This window comes from Schistocerca serialis, chromosome 7 (genome assembly GCF_023864345.2).
Source record: "Schistocerca serialis cubense isolate TAMUIC-IGC-003099 chromosome 7, iqSchSeri2.2, whole genome shotgun sequence".
Lineage (NCBI taxonomy): Eukaryota > Metazoa > Arthropoda > Insecta > Orthoptera > Acrididae > Schistocerca > Schistocerca serialis.
Window position 1 is genome coordinate 258,401,139 of NC_064644.1, and position 17,245 is coordinate 258,418,383.

The 17,245-nt window shown below is 42.5% G+C and overlaps 1 protein-coding gene across 1 annotated transcript in view; it reads left to right on the forward strand.

The window, feature by feature from the left end:
- The window catches only part of LOC126412279 (myrosinase 1-like), a 205,987-nt gene that overhangs the window by 176,175 nt on the left and 12,567 nt on the right, over positions 1–17,245 (forward strand). The window contains exons 8-10 of the mRNA XM_050081789.1: positions 8,509–8,656; positions 12,894–13,042; positions 14,180–14,314. Of these exons, the coding sequence (XP_049937746.1) occupies positions 8,509–8,656; positions 12,894–13,042; positions 14,180–14,314 (432 nt within the window). The remainder of the gene's footprint in view (positions 1–8,508; positions 8,657–12,893; positions 13,043–14,179; positions 14,315–17,245) is intronic.

Sequence of the window (17,245 nt, forward strand, 5' to 3'; positions counted from 1 at the left end):
AGCAGACTAGCGCTGGCAAAAAGGGCATTCCTGGCCAAGAGAAGTCTGCTAGTAGCAAACATAGGCCTTAATTTGAGGAAGAAAGTTATGAGAATGTACGTTTGGAGCACAACATTCTGTGGCAGTGAGACATGGACTGTGACAAAACCAGAATAGAAGACAGTCGAAGCATTTGAGATGTAGTGCTAAACAAGAATGTTGAAAATTACCTAGACTGATAAGGTAACGAATGAGGTCTCCACAGAATCGGTGAGGAAAGGAATATAGGAAAAACACTGAAGGGAAGGGCGACAGAACATCGATTAAGACATTAGGAAATAACTTCCATGCTGCTAGAGGTAGCTGCAGAGAGTAAAAACTGTAGAAGAAAACAGAGATTGAGATACATTCAGTAAATAATTGAGGTACGTTGCGAGTGCTACTCTGAGATGAAATGCTTGGCTTACGATAAGAATTCGTGGCAAGCCGCATCAAATAAGTCAGAAGACTGATGAGTGAAAAAAAAAAAAAAAATTGGCGAGCAGGTGGATAACTGGAGTCTCACTAATGCTGTTTGTCATGCACCACATTCCTGACAGAGTGGTCAAAAGAAATCTCGTCACATGCCCTCAGCTGTTTCCGTGATTTGGAGTGAACCAACGACCCACACAAAGGACTGTTATCTTTGACGAAAGTATGTGGAATCACTTCGAAAACAAGGAAAACTACGCGTTATCCTGATTTACCGCGTGCTGCAGCGCCTGTAAGACACAGTGAAGAAATACCGACAATAGTGCGTTCTGAGAATGTCACAGTGAGTAAGAAGAACGCCGCTGTGAGTGAAGACGAATAGTAAGAAATTCACAGAAGGTGGCAAGGGAAATCTATGCTTGCCGACCCAACGTCTCAAGGCCACTGTGAATCAAATCAGCCGCACGTTTTGTCTCAAGGGGATTTCAAGGATCTTTTTTGTGTTTAAAATTTGTCGAAGCAGTAGGATGCTCTTTTTGAATCTTCTTTTTCGGTAAACGAAAATGAATGTTTATCGTGATTGCCAGTTTTATTTTTTTACAGGCAACGTGATATGGTTTTTTTGCGGTGATGTCGGGACTATTATCGAGACTCTTGAGCATGATTTCACTGCAAATGTTTCGCTCTCGTTCATGCATTGTAGCAGAAAAGTTAGTGTGAAAGTAATATTTATCAACAGTGGGAACAAATCTGGTTCTGTCCATGCAGTTAATCTGGTGGAGACGTATGAGAGCTTTAAAGTGCAACTCACATCAATCCATTATAAGTAATAGAAATGGTGCATACGTGGAGATCTCAAAGTAATTGAAATTCTTCGCGGTATCCAGCTCGTATACACGAAGCAATGATATTTGCTTTGCTTATAGTACAACAGAGGCAGAAAAAACGACTACAGTGGGGAAAAGAAAAACTGCTTGCAGTGACCTATCGACTGGACAGAAGGATACGGTGAGCATTCCTCATGTTGATCTCAAAAATTTGTATTTACCTCCATTGCACGTTAAACAGTATTTCGTCGTAACACTTTATGAAAGCTATGAACAACACTTCATGTATTAGTGAGAGAAAGGAACAAAAAAGTTGCAGAACGCAGATTTTGGAATTAATGTCTGATGAACATTTCCTCGGTTTTTTGAGAAATGTTGAAAGAAGGACAAGGCTATTTTTCGTGCCTGTAAGAACTTTTTAGGCTACTTTATTCCAGAGAACTATAGTGAAATTATAATCTTATGGGATCTTACAATTTTTTGGTTGTAACGTGTCAGTTTAGCTATATTTCTTAAAAGACCATTTTCTCTTATTGAGGGCAACCTTGGCGCCGTTAATGACAAACATGAAACATAGTTCCATAAGGACATTTCTCAAACGGAAGAGCTGTGTCAAGGCAACCTCAGTACCGCAATATTCCGACTGTTGCTGGTGTTTACGAAGCGTCGTTCCTGAGGCAAAGTATCTCAGAGAATCGCGAATAAAATATTTTTAGGTTTAATGTTTTACTTACGTTACTCTTATCGTATTCATTTCTTTAATTCCTTTGCGAATTGCTAATTCTTTTATGTCTGCCTTTGAAAGTCTTGTTGCGAGAGTGTGTATTTTCGCCAGATACATCTGATAATCAAACTGCCGTAAGCAATTACAAAAACTATTACCCATGAAAACTGAAATCGGTACAGAAATTCTGAAGTTAGATATGGACATCTTCGAATATTCAGGGCGATTCAAAACGTTGTGCAGAAATGGAATGAGTTGATAGAGATGAAGCACAGTAACTTTGGACTAGAAACGTAGGTCTTGTAAGAAATCCTGAGCCACTGAGAGCTTTAGAATGTGAGAAACAACAAGAGCAATCAATGCACACGTGTCGTTAGTTCAGCAAAGACACTCTACTCTTTCTGTGTCCGTATAATTGCGCGTCCTTAAAGATCGTTCCATCCTGTTGTCACGTCGTTCAAGGTCTCGTGGCGTGGACTGCGTCTATGCCTAATGGATTTTTTCTAATTGGGTAAGGCTATCTTTCCCGAAGAAGTAATACCGATAAGTAGGAGGAAAGGGTACAGCCGACCCTTCTGATGAAAAGTCTGCTAAAAATAAAAAGTAATTAAACTGAACAGGACTATAATTTGAAAAATGAAAGATATTTTGTGCATTCACTCACGAACAACACTGGGCAGATAAGGGGTACCACTGATCATGAAACCGAAAGTTGCACTAACGAACGAAAACGAAATAATTAACGGTCGCCAGCCCACTAGGGCTGTACAAGATGATGGGAAAGAAAAACATGTATTATTAAACATTGACGTGGCAACTGAAGGTTGTCACGTCTTTTGACACTAATTTTAAGTGAGTGTGTAATGAAAAATAAAACTGTAAAGTCACTCTTACGTTATGTTTGGCATTAAATTTTGAAAATGGCAATCGAATAATGATTTGAAAATACGTAATTAAACTGTATGTTAGTATTGAACTTCGTTACATGAACAATGACTTTGAGTCACCTCAACGTAACGTCATCAAAGAAATTTAGAAAAAAAGCAAGCACTTTTTACTTTGTTGTTGCTTATTTTGCAAATTGGATTTCATATTATTGTGTGAACAACTGAGCCTTTCTTTTACTGACTTGAACAGAATTAAACACTAGAATATGCACCAAACCAAACAGCCATGTACTCCAAGCTATGTGTAAAATAAATAAAAATTCAGCACTCTTAATTTGTACATTTCTTTAGATTTGGATTTTTTCGAGAGATTCTCAAACTTGAAAAATGAAATTGCTTTACTTCAGTCATATACTGAAACCTCTGTTGTACAACAGTTAATTGAAAGTAGACTGAGGCTAAAATTCCTAAAAGTGAAATCATTCATTAATATTCATTAATTATTAATTTGTTTCTTATGACACTCAGCATATAAGGGAAAAAAGGAACAAGGATCCTGTTTGGTAACAATGCCGGAGGGCAATGAGAGCACAATCGCCCTCAGTTTAACTGATTATTATTTAAACAAATTTTATCAATCAAATCACATTCAGTTGTGCTGCTGGGTTAGCCGTTAATACTTTCTAACAGTTAACAGTCATACTTCAGTGCTGTGCATATGGCGAAACTCGGAACCGACGACGAAACTGTGTTGCTGGAAACACTGCTGTTGTTGAAGACGGTAGCATCTTGTGGAACCACAGCTAATTACAGAAACGGGCAGTCATAATTAATACAGCCTCTTCCGCCCGTCCACTGTCCTTACTCCCGCTACTAGATATCCGGCCGGCGCGTACATGATGCCGCCGAAAATGGTACTCTCTACTGCGAGAGTATTAACATGACACTTCCGCACGCTACAAGCGCTGGAACCCGTCTTCCTCTCACTCTGCGCGCTCCGTGCAACTCCTTCCCCAAAGATTTTACAACGCACAAGCACTGCTATTATCGTTGCTAGTCTATGCAAATGACAACTCCTTTGGCTTTTTCCCAGAGCTTATAAGTTTCAGAATAAGACACTGATAAATACAGTGACTATTTTACCTCCGGAATATTTTACCCAAGAGGACGCCATCATCATTTATCCATACAGTAAAGCTGCATAACCTCGGGAAAAATTACGGCCGTAGTTTCCCCTTGCTTTCAGCCGTTCGCAGTACCAGCACAGCAAGGCCGTTTTGGTTAATGTTACAAGGCCAGATCAGTCAATCATCCAGACTGTTGCCCCTGCAACTACTGAAAAGGCTGCTGCCCCTCTTCAGGAACCATACGCTTGTCTGGCCTCTCAACAGATACCCCTCCGTTGTGGTTGCACCTACGGTACGGCCACCTGTGTCGCTGAGGCACGCAAGTCTCCCCACCAACGCCAAGGTCTATGGTTCATGGGGGATCTCCGACGGATCTCCGGGCGGGGACTACTCAGGAGGACCTCGTTATCAGGAGAAACAAAACTGGCGTTCTACGGATCGGAGCGTGGAATGTCAAATCCCTTAATCGGGCAGGTAGGTTAGAAAATTTAAAAAGGGAAATGGATAGGTTAAAGTTAGATACAGTGGGAATTAGTGAAGTTCGGTGGCAGGAGAAACAAGATTTCTGGTCAGGCGAATACAGGATCATAAATACAAAATCAAATAGGGGTAATGCAGGAGTAGGTTTAATAATGAAAAAAAAATAGGAGTTCGGGTAAGCTACTACAAACAACATAGTGAACGCATTATTGTGGCCAAGATAGACACGAAGCCCACGCCTACTACAGTAGTACAAGTTTATATGCCAACTAGCTCTGCAGATGACGAAGAAGTTGATGAAATGTATGATGAGATAAAAGAAATTATTCAGGTAGTGAAGGGAGACGAAAATTTGATAGTCATGGGTGATTGGAATTCGAGAGTAGGAAAAGGGAGAGAAGGAAACATAGTAGGTGAATATGGATTGGGGCTAAGAAATGAAAGAGGAAGCCGCCTGGTAAAATTTTACGCAGAGCATAACTTAATCATAGCTAACACTTGGATCAAGAATCATAAAAGAAGGTTGTATACATGGAAGAACCCTGGAGATACTAGAAGATATCGGATAGATTATATAATGGTAAGATAGAGATTTAGGAACCAGGTTTTAAATTGTAAGACATTTCCAGGGGCAGATGTGGACTCTGACCACAATCTATTGGTTATGAACTGTAGATTAAAACTGAAGAAATAGCAAAAAGGTGGGAATTTGAGGAGATGGGACCTGGATAAACTGAAGGAACCAGAGGTAGTAGAGAGTTTCAGGAAGAGCATAAAGGAACAGTTGACAAGAATGGGGGAAAGAAATACAGTAGAAGGAGAATGGGTAGCTTTGAGAGATGAAGTAGTGAAGGCAGCAGAGGATCAAGTAGGTAAAAAGACGAGGGCTAGTAGAAACCCTTGGGAAACAGAAGAAATATTGAATTTAATTGATGAAAGGAGAAAATATAAAAATGCAGTAAATGAAGCAGGCAAAAAGGAATACAAACGTCTCAAAAACAAGATCGACAGGAAGTACAAAATGGCTAAGCAGGGATGGCTAGAGGACAAATGTAAGGATGTAGAGGCTTATCTCACTGGGGGTAAGACAGATACTGCCTACAGGAAAATTAAAGAGACCTTTGGAGAAAAGAGAACCACTTGCATGAATATCAAGAGCTCAGATGGAAACCCAGTTCTGAGCAAAGAAGGGAAAGCAGAAATGTGGAGGGAGTATATAGAGGTTCTATACAGGGGCGATGTTCTTGAGGACGATATTATGGAAATGGAAGAGGATGTAGATGAAGATGAAATGGGAGATACGATACTGGGTGAAGAGTTTGACAGAGCACTGAAAGACCTGAGTCGAAACAAGGCCCCCGGAGTAGACAACATTCCATTAGAACTATTGACAGCCTTGAGAGAGCCAGTCCTGACAAAACTCTACCATCTGGTGAGCAAAATGTATGAGACAGGCGAAATACCCTGAGACTTCAAGAAGAACATAATAATTCCAATCCCAAAGAAAGCAGGTGTTGACAGATGTCAAAATTACCGAACTGTCAGTTTAATAAGACACGGCTCCAAAATACTAACGTGAATTCTGTACAGACAAATGGAAAAACTGGTAGAAGCCGACCTCGGGGAAGATCAGTTTGGATTCCGTAGAAATATGGGAACACGTGAGGCAATACTGACCCTACGACTTATCTTAGAAGCTAGATTAAGAAAAGGCAAACCTACGTTTCTAGCATTTGTAGACTTGGAGAAAGCTTTTGACAATGTTTACTGGAATAATCTCTTTCAAATTCTGAAGGTGGCAGGGGTAAAATACAGGGAGCGAAAGACTATTTACAATTTGTACAGAAAGCAGATTGCAGTTATAAGAGTCGAGGGACATGAATGGGAAGCAGTGGTTGGGAAGGGAGTGAGACAGGGTTGTAGCCTCTCCCCGATGTTATTCAATCTGTATATTGAGCAAGCAGTGAAGGAAACAAAAGAAAAATTCGGAGTAGGTATTAAAATCCATGGAGAAGAAATATAAACTTTAAGGTTCGCCGATGACATTGTAATTCTGTCAGAGACAGCAAAGGACTTGGAAGAGCAGTTGAACGGAATGGACAGTGTCTTGAAAGGAGGATGTAAGATGAACATCAACAAAAGGAAAATGAGAATAATGGAATGTAGTCTAGTTAAATTGGGCGATGCTGAGGGAATTAGATTAGGAAATGAGACACTTAAAGTAGTAAATGAGTTTTGCTATGTGGGGAGCAAAGTAACTGATGATGGTCGAAGTAGAGAGGATATAAAATGTAGACTGGCAACGGCAAGGAAAGCGTTTCTGAAGAAGAGAAATTTGTTAACATCGAGTATAGATTTAAGTGTCAGGAAGTCGTTTCTGAAAGTATTTGTATGGAGTGTAGCCACGTATGGAAGTGAAACATGGACGATAAATAGTTTGGACAAGAAGAGAATAGAAGCCTTTGAAATGTGGTGCTACAGAAGAATGCTGAAGATTAGATGGGTAGATCACGTAACTAATGAGGAAGTATTGAATAGGTTCAAATGGTTCAAATGGCTCTGAGCACTATGGGACTCAACTGCTGTGGTCATCAGTCCCCTAGAACTTAGAACTACTTAAACCTAACTAACCTAAGGACATCACACACATCCATGCCCGAGGCAGGATTCGAACCTGCGACCGTAGCAGTCGCACGTATTGAATAGGATTGGGGAGAAGTGGAGTTTGTGGCACAACTTGACTAGAAGAAGGGATCGGTTGGTAGGACATGTTCTGAGGCATCAAGGGATCACCAATTTAGTATTGGAGGGCAGCGTGGAGGGTAAAAATCGTAGAGGGAGACCAAGAGATGAATACACTAAACAGATTCAGAAGGATGTAGGCTGCAGTACGTATTGGGATATGAAGAAGCTTGCACAGGATAGAGTAGCATGGAGAGCTGCATCAAACCTGTCTCAGGACTGAAGACCACAACAACAAATACAATGAAACGCCAACAGACTTCTACCTAAATTTACACATACAGTGAAGCAATGTCCATACTTATTAAAACAAAGAATTTAAATTACAAATATTTACATACAATTCAGAAAAAATTATATATCGGTAGCAGGTGCCATGCATCCTGCGTTTTCGGTGTTACACTGTACTGAACGTTTTAGAGAAATCCAAGGGTTATCAGCTTCCTTGGAATGTTTAGTTGAGAGGTGATGCAGAAGCTTTGATGGTTTCATACTCTCAGGTGCCAATACTTCGCCGCAAATTACACACTGAGGTGTACTGTTCATGACAGTAAAACTATAATTCAGATAATGGTCGTCATAAAGTGTAATTTTTTCGGTTTTGATTCGGTTCCGCCATTGCCACTTGTACCAGGCTTGGGGGGGGGGGGGGGGGGATGTACAGATCTTTTAAGAAACTTTCCTATTTTATGCTCGCTCAGAGCAAAGCGCGAAGACAATAATCATGTCCGTGCTTGCTTGCGTACTCGGACAACTGACTGTAGAGAGCAAAGACGCGCGACTATGCCCCCGCTGACCCCTTCTTACCCCCACGCCTCTACCGTGGCAAAGAATATAATTATATCTCTCCCCGCATAGCGCTGCGACCTCTTTTCACATTGCACTTCACTTCTCGATCAGTATAGTATCAATAGAAAGAAAATTAAATACGCTGTCTTTGGAATCGCTGGCATACTTTTATTATGGTTCTGGGGTCGCCAGAATATTTTTACTTGGAAACGGGTCGCGTTTTGAAAAAAGTTGAAAAGCAATGGTTTAGAGAGTCCAGTTATAGTTTACGTTCATTACCTAGGTGGCACGTGTAGCGAATTCTTGTGCTAAAAAGAGTAGATATTGACAAAGACGTTTCCCATGAATATGACCACACACACACACACACACACACACACACACACACACACACACACACACACAAAGACTGCTCGAAACTTTTCTTTAGCAGCTCACTGCTCTACAGTGATCCTCTTAAACTAAACAACTGGCCTTTGCAGCTGGGCCTGTACGCTCACCCCATCTTCTCGAGGGAGGGCGACTTCCCGGCGGTGGTGAAGCAGCAGGTGGAGGCTCACAGCAAGGCGGAGGGGCGACGCCGGTCACGGCTGCCTCCGCTCACCTCCCACGAGATCGCCGAGATCAGGGGTGAGTCCTGTCTACTGTTGACTACGCGCCCAATTTCTCGCCTCATATCTTTGCAACCGCAACAAATTTTAAAACTACACTAATATCACATCTCTCTGTTGAGCAGGGGTTAGGTGAAGTCATTTGCATGTAAAAACCAAGCAAAGCTGATGAAGGTATGGAATGAGATTTTCACTCTGCAGCGGAGTGTGCGCTGATATGAAACTTCCTGGCAGATTAAAACTGTGTCCCGGACCGAGACTCGAACTCGGGACCTTTGCCTTTCGCGGGCAAGTGCTCTACCATCTGAGCTACCCAAGCACGACTCACGCGCCATCCTCACAGCTGTCCTTCTGCCAGTATCTCATCTCCTACTTTCCAAACTTTACAGAATTTCTCCCGCGAAAGGTAAAGGTGCCGAGTTCGAGTCTCGGTCCGGGACACAGTTTTAATCAGCCAGGAAGTTTGATGAAGATCTGGTTGGTACAGTCCTGTCTGCTAAGTCCATTGTACGACAGACAACAGCGTTATTTGAGAGATTGTGAGGTTTTTACGTGCTGCAGAAGACCGAACTGGCCGGCTTGTGTGGCCGAGCAGTTCTAGGCGCTTCCGTCTGGAACAGCGCGACCGCTACGGTCGCAGGTTCGAATCCTGCCTCGGGCATGGACGTGTGTGATGTCCTTAGGTTAGTTAGGTTTAAGTAGTTCTACGTTCTAGGGGACTGATGACCTGAAATGTTAAGTCCCATAGTGCTCAGAGCCATTTGAACCATTTTGAAGACCGAGCGGAGGCACCTGTGCGTGCAGGTTGGATAGCTTTTGGGAACCTGTATGGCGTCTTCGACGCTAGTAAAACATTATTAGAGTTCAGTTACTTGCTTGCAATATTTCCAAGAGTTCGTTCTCCCGCACCAGCCTCCGCCGTTGTTCTTTCAGCTGCGTGTTGGGTTCTAGCTGATGTCCGTCGAATCAGCTCAACTGTTGCGCGTCCAGTACAAGTTGTTTGCGACCCTGGTGCGCCGCGGACTGCCGGCGAGCAGGCGCGGCCTTTCGAGCTGGCTGCTAGAGTTTACTCGATTCCATTCTGAATTGTACGATGACCCTTGGTGACCTATTCGCGATGTAACTGGTGCCCGAACCCGCGTGGTCGTTTGATCTCCTCCCGAATCCTCGTAGGTTTCAGCACCCGAAGGCGCCCGAGTGTTGAACAGGAACTCCAATACTGGTGGAACTTTGCTATGTGGTGCTGTCGGTGGGGAGTCAGTTTCTTCATCAGTAGATTGTTGGCGGCTAGCAGTATGAAGTTCACCAGGTGCAGGCCATACTCTGGAGTACATCTTCGGCTAGTTCATGCACTGTGCTGGAGCATTTTCTAGGATTTAGATCCAGTAGAGTAAAAAAGCCATGGAATCGAGTGTTATTACTGTGAATTCCACCGATTCCAGTGATCAGCCCATGACGAGAGCTGGAGTAATTGAAGGAAGCTAGTGTGAGGCTATGACGCAGGGCGCGTTTCGTAATGACCGAATGTGTCCTCCTTATTCTGCTGTAATCACTTAACAAGTTGGTAACTGCTGTGTTGGTCCCTCGCTATGTTCCGTTATGAAAGAGATACTGTTGCAACACGCCTTACGAGCTAACGAATTTGCTTGTCTCGCTTCCTTCGGTTTTCTGTCGCAGTCGCCTTTCTGCTGAATGCGTGCCATTGCTCGGCAGGCCGTGTCGTCGACCCGACACACTTGTGACATACAGGCTTGCTTCCTGCGTCTGTATCTGTCTCTAGCATCGCTTGAATTTGCCTGTGTCAACGTGAGGGAACTTGAATGAAATTTGTCGAATTTCTATCCCTTACTATTCTTTGCCTTGACTGCGCATTTCTGATTCCCACTGAGAGACACGTGGTTATATGAATGCGTGGTGTCTGTTCTTTCGGACATTTCCGAAAGAATAGACACCACGCATTCATATAATTGATGCGTCTAGCTGATTGATACACGGACATAGGAAAAAGGTTCCCTGATTTTCCGGTTAAAAATACACTTCCTCCTGGGTGAAAATACACTTTTTCCACGTTAAGTGACAGTATACTTTTCCTCAGAAGTGTAAAACTTACCAATCCTTTGAATTGTCATGGATTTATACACCGACGTAGAATTTCCCGGCACTTTAGAAAACGAAACTCAGAGAAAAAAACACGTTTTGGAAAGATGTTTGAAATGCAGCAACTTGTACAGTACATATTTTCGTATTAAGAAAGTATAAATTCGAATCCCACCAAACACCGCATATTCCTTTATAAAGCATTGAGATCGAGATTGCGCGTTTGTAAGCCAGTCATAGCTCATGTCATGTGATCTCACCAGCCGATGACAGCTGATATTCAAAGTATAGGACACATGATGTAGCCAGCCAATAGTAACATCCCTGTTAAGTAGCGCGAACACATAAGTAGGAAAAGTTAATGGTATAAATTAATATATATAGTGTTGCTACAAGAAAAGAAAAGCTTTTACATATAATATTGGTCTCTAAGATTAATAAGCTGAAAGAGAAGCTAAGCTTTCACATGTAGTATTGAACTTTGTTGCGCCTGTTACACTTTAAAATACATCACACAAATGTGCCAGTAAAATTTTTACAACGACATAAATGTCTAAACTTCTAGACTCAAAATTCTTCTACATGGTCATCCTCAAAGTTGATTTTTAAACGTGAGTCAAACGGTCTGTGATTTAAGAAATTCATCGTACATTCTCGCTCATAGTTAATCTTGCATAGAAGGAAATTTACTTTGAAATTAACACTTTTCAAGCAACCATTCGCAATATTTTGCTGCGACCTGTTGGAAATAGGTTCGTTTCATCAGTTGCCAGAGGGCGCCAGATGTCACCGCGTTTGTGCAGCTGCGATGGCGCAGAAAGCCCGTATGTTCGTACGTGTAAAACATTAAAAAATCTTACATTATCTCATAAAAGAAACAAGACATTAGAAGATACTCCAAGAGCATCAGAATTTCACGAACCATACTAAAATGCATAATTTGGCTTAAAGTGCACATTCATATGCCCAGATTCGAACATAAATTTCCTTGGAGTACCAGTTCTGTATTATGTCACGTTTCGTTCTTTATTATGGCATAATGCCATACGTGCTGGAAGATGAAAAAGTGCACTTGAAATGCAGCGGACAATTGAAACTGTTCAATAGTGTGGAATTAAATACTTTGTTTCAAATAAATTGACTGCCTCAGCTGAAAAGATTATTAAAAGCCAAATTTGTTCAGCAAACCGACAAAAATAACTTCACTGTTCTGCAAGGCGATGAATGTTTGACTATCAGAAAGGTGGACATAAAATAAAATGTGAAACTAATAACATATTTTGGCGTTCTGTAATTATGTGAATGTATTTTAATTCACTGCATATCTTCCGGCCACAGAAATCCATTTTGTTTTCATTTGACGTGAGAGCAATAAACGAAGAGGAAACAGCAAAATCACTAAACATAAACACGGGTCACATGGAGACTACCCACCTCCCCACTATAACTCAGGCTGCTCTGTGCATCAGCCCTCAGTCTATGGTATTTCCAAACCAGGGCAACACTACATAGTATTGCCCTTCTTCAGTGGGGATGGACAAATTCGTCCGACCTCCTGTGGGAATGTCAGAGTAGCGAACGTCGCGGAAATGGACCGGGGATGCGGATAGGTGGTGCTCGATGGAAATGTGGATAGCTACGAGGCGTGCCGCGATAGTCCGCGCAGTAGCGATAAATGTCCCGCATGGCGCAGTGATTGACGCACGTGCCTAATAAGCAGGAGATCCCGGGTTCAAATCCGGGTCTGGTACACATTTCTTCTCGTCGCCGCCGATTGCGCGTAATGTCCTGATGCAGCTGACATTAGTGATCCCTTCCCTTTCTTTTGTTCTCCTCCTTCATCCACTTTGAAAAGCCTCTGTGCGCTTGAGTTGTTGCTACAAGGTAGTCTGTTCCAACACTGCCCCGTGGAGCGCGGGCGCCGGGTTGCTTCGGCCTTGGCCACCCACGCCCGCGTGCTGGAGTCCAGGCAAGCACGGAACTCACGCTACAGCCCGGCAGCCCCATTGTTCGTGCTGCCCACGGGCGGTCACTCGAACCGGAACTATTATAAGGGGAAGTTGTACACCTCGATAAGATATTAAGTATTAATTTAAAGATTTGTGAATCCCCGGACGTGTGGCAGTGGCCTGTAATACATGATATCTCTGCTCACACAGGCTCTGCTGACTTCCTGGGGCTGAACCACTACACGACGCTGTCCGTGAGGGCGGGCGAGTCCGGCCGGGTGCCGTCCATGGAGCACGACTCCGGGGCCGTGAAGTCACACCTGGAATCCTACCCTGTCAGCCCCGCGCCCTGGCTCAGGGTAAGAGCTGTCGAGGAGGCAGGCCGCGGTGTTCACGTACTTCTGCCATTCTCTGTTCAGTTGGGATAACATTAAAGTGTACAAAGATTATAAAATAATAACTGATGCGTGTTCTATTTGTTGAATCATTTTGGCTGCATCTCGGTGGCTAAGTGGGCAAGTGTCAACACAAATTCTGAGGTCTAGACTTGGGTACACAGGGTTGGAAAGTGAACACATCGAGTCCATAGGAACGAATTAATGATACGAACAACTGTCGCTGTATTCCCATACAATGTGATAATTCGTGCATCCACGAGCCATGAGGATACTGAGAGCAAATATTTTAAATGCACATGGGTCTCACACTGCATTCAGTAATTACGAATGGTGACATAGTCGCAACAAAAATCCACATTGATCCCGGTGGGTATTGACATATATTTATTCCAGTTACGGATTACAAAATTGTTTTAGGTTATAAATTTTTGTCAATAATGACCATCCTCAAACCTCAGTACACTCAGCATTCTAACCACACAGTAAGCATATCAAAAATGGTACAGTCAAAGTGAGAAGCCTGATAAACGTCGTCGTATGTATGTAATATTTATGTTTCATACAAAAATAACGAAGCTTGTTTGTCTTTTTACTTCGACTGAACCATTTTTGCGTGTGCTAACTCAATGTGATTAGAAAATTACGTGCACTCAGTTCTTAAGGTAACTTTAAAAAAAAATCTGATACGCAACTAGAATAAATATCTATACAGCGTTTACAAATAGCCTATTAGACCGAAGTGATCATCTCTATAATAATCAGTAAAATTTTTGATATTGTAGCATCTACTATAAAACGTTTACTCATAAATCCTATAATCATGCTGGAACAACAGACACAATACGTTACTCTATTAGAGTTCGGAGTTAATAATGACATCTATAATTACAATACTGGAAGAAAATATGACCTTTATTAATATTCAATAAAATTTACTTTCTCACATAGAGGTGCCACCAAAATCTTCCGCCACCTACGCAATAATATCACAATGATTGCAGTTGTAATGGGCAGCAGTGTAGCATCGTATGAAATGTATGGAATTACTAAGGATGTAAGAGTGTGACTGCTTTAACTGTCCTCCTGTCGTGTGCGCAGTGCATCCCGTGGGGGTTCCGGAAGACGCTGCGCTGGGTCTCTGCGCAGTACCCTGGCTGCCCCATCGTCATCACCGAGAACGGCTGGGGCGACGCCGGCGATCTGCAGGACGACATGCGAGTGACATACTTTTCGGTGCGTAGTTCTACACCATGACTATACAACCTCTGGCAAACCGCAATTGTCTGGGGTCATTATTTTACAATTAACTGTAAAATGTTGATATGACATTTTTTACTGTTGAGCACATCATCATCATCATCAGCAGCAGCAGCAGCAGCAGTAGCGACGGAAACAGCCTTTAGATGACCCCTGCAGGACAAAGCCGCCCAGACTTATGCAGTACTACGGTCTTCTGTTATCCACATCCATGTTGATTCTGCATGTTTTCTGTTGTTATCCACCTATCCTCCATTAGGCCGTCGCCTCAGCTTTCTCTTATTTCTTGAATCGAACAACGAAAGCCTTTAGTCCGCCTGCCATGCACCTGCCTTCACATCCTACAAATTGGTTACAAATTGATATTCATACATGTATCAACGGGACGGAAAATGAAAAATTGTAAACTTTGCCGGCCGAAAGATGGATGTGTGACGCTTCAGTACAGTCTCACCATGAATATGGCAAGGATAATAAACAGCGGAGATGTAGATAACAGGGGATATAAGTCTTTGTGAATTTTATTCTGTGTATTCAGTTGCACAGTAACTATGTCTCACACACAGGTGCTTGACGAGTACACACACATGTCAGAATTTGAGAGAGGATGTTACTTGAGCTCAAAGAACCCGGTTGGAGTAATGAGCAATCGCTCGACATGTGAATAGGAGGGATGTTGGCAGGAGTGGGTGGAACCATGGCGGAACACAGCGTCAAGAAGGAAGCGGTCGACCTACAGAGATGATTCCAGAATGAGATTTTCACTCTGCAGCGGAGTGTGCGCTGATATGAAACTTCCTGGCAGATTAAAACTGTGTGCCCGACCGAGACTCGAACTCGGGACCTTTGCCTTTCGCGGGCAAGTGCTCTACCAACTGAGCTACCGAAGCACGACTCACGCCCGGTACTCACAGCTTTACTTCTGCCAGTACCTCGTCTCCTACCTTCCAAACTTTCCAGAAGCTCTCCTGCGAACCTTGCAGAACTAGCACTCCTGAAAGAAAGGATATTGCGGAGACATGGCTTAGCCACAGCCTGGGGGATGTTTCCAGAATGAGATTTTCACTCTGCAGCGGAGTGTGCGCTGATATGAAACTTCCTGGCAGATTAAAACTGTGTGCCCGACCGAGACTCGAACTCGGGACCTTTGCCTTTCGCGGGCAAGTGCTCTACCATCTGAGCTACCGAAGTACGACTCAGGCCCGCTTCTCACAGCTTTACTTCTGCCAGTACCTCGTCTCCTACCTTCCAAACTTTCCAGAAGCTCTCCTGCAGGAGAGCTTCTGGAAAGTTTGGAAGGTAGGAGACGAGGTACTGGCAGAAGTAAAGCTGTGAGAAGCGGGCCTGAGTCGTACTTCGGTAGCTCAGTTGGTAGAGCACTTGCCTGCGAAAGGCAAAGGTCCCGAGTTCGAGTCTCGGTCGGGCACACAGTTTTAATCTGCCAGGAAGTTACAGAGATGATGTTCAGGAGCAAGCAATCGTTAGCCACTCAGAGCTCCATGATCATTGCTCTGACGTGCAACTGGTGCTTCATTGACCAGAAGGGCCATTAATAGGCGGCTCACATCAAGGGGGCAGAGCTCACGGTGCCCCTTAAGCCCAACACCTTTGACCTCTGTACACCGAAAACACCGTTTGCAGTATTGTCAGTGACATTCGGCTCAGAATCTCATTGACTGTATAACACTACCACTCCTACTGCTATACCATACCCTCAAAGCTGGAGGCAGTTCGTATAATGAAATTATTTTTATTGAAGCAATTACAGTATAAAGAAGCAGTGCAGTGTTACCCTCTGAAAGGAATATTGTTGTGTTGATCGTGATGTGTCTAACGGAGGTGACTTATCGGAAGTGAAGTCAGAATTACGTAAACATTTAAAAGGTAACAAACAATAATTTACCTGTCCACACTGTTCAAAGAATAAAGAAAATGGTCGCCAGCCTAATTAGGCATGAGAATGATTAACATTCCTGTTCAGTAAAATTGATATGAGTATCTTTAATGGACAGACACAGCCTATACTTTATCACACGAGAGTGCAATGAACTCTATCACTAGCAGATGTTCACGTTAAAGAAAGTGCTAACAACTATAGAAGAACATAGCTATTTGCATAAGTACAACAGATAGTCAACAGATAGTGACATACACTTTTGCCTTCAGGGCTTAGCCAAAGCGAATAATTTCAATTACATTACTATTAAATTGCACTACAGAATGCTAAAATTAGGCAGAGATTCAGTATCTTTTTCATATATTTTCCTATCTGACATGGATTGTGGATATGGTTCACTGCAAAATTAGGTATTGTGCATGGATTAGGTCTCTCACTACCAAATACCTTTCTACTTAGAAAGAAAATTAAATGGAATTCACTAACAAATTACTTCTCACTGTCCTTTGAATAAATAAGTTACTGTTTTCATAGATAGTGGTTTTTCTATTAATCATTATCTAGCATGAGCACGATAGACAAACTGTGGATCCTGTTACACTATTAATATGCACTTTTAATACACGAGACGAAACCAATATTATACAGAACTTGACATGAATAGCAAGAGTAATTGAAACTTTCTATAATTAAGTAACTTTGTGCATTTGAACTACTTTCAGTGGAGCAGGTCCTTAATTTTGACCACTGTAATAGAGAAAACTAAACACACTTTCAATACACTAGAGAAACAAGCCCTTATCAAGCATGAACATGTAACTTTCAACAGTAATAGTTCTCAACTTTTACTGCAGTAGAACACAACTTGACGTAGTTACAAGACAATAACTCACCTTTGGGTGATTTTCAACAGGCTGCACTATGATCATTTAATTTGTAAAACTCTATAAGTCACACTTTTGAGAACATTCACTTTTGAAGTTGGCAACAAAATATTAATAAGCAGTTCA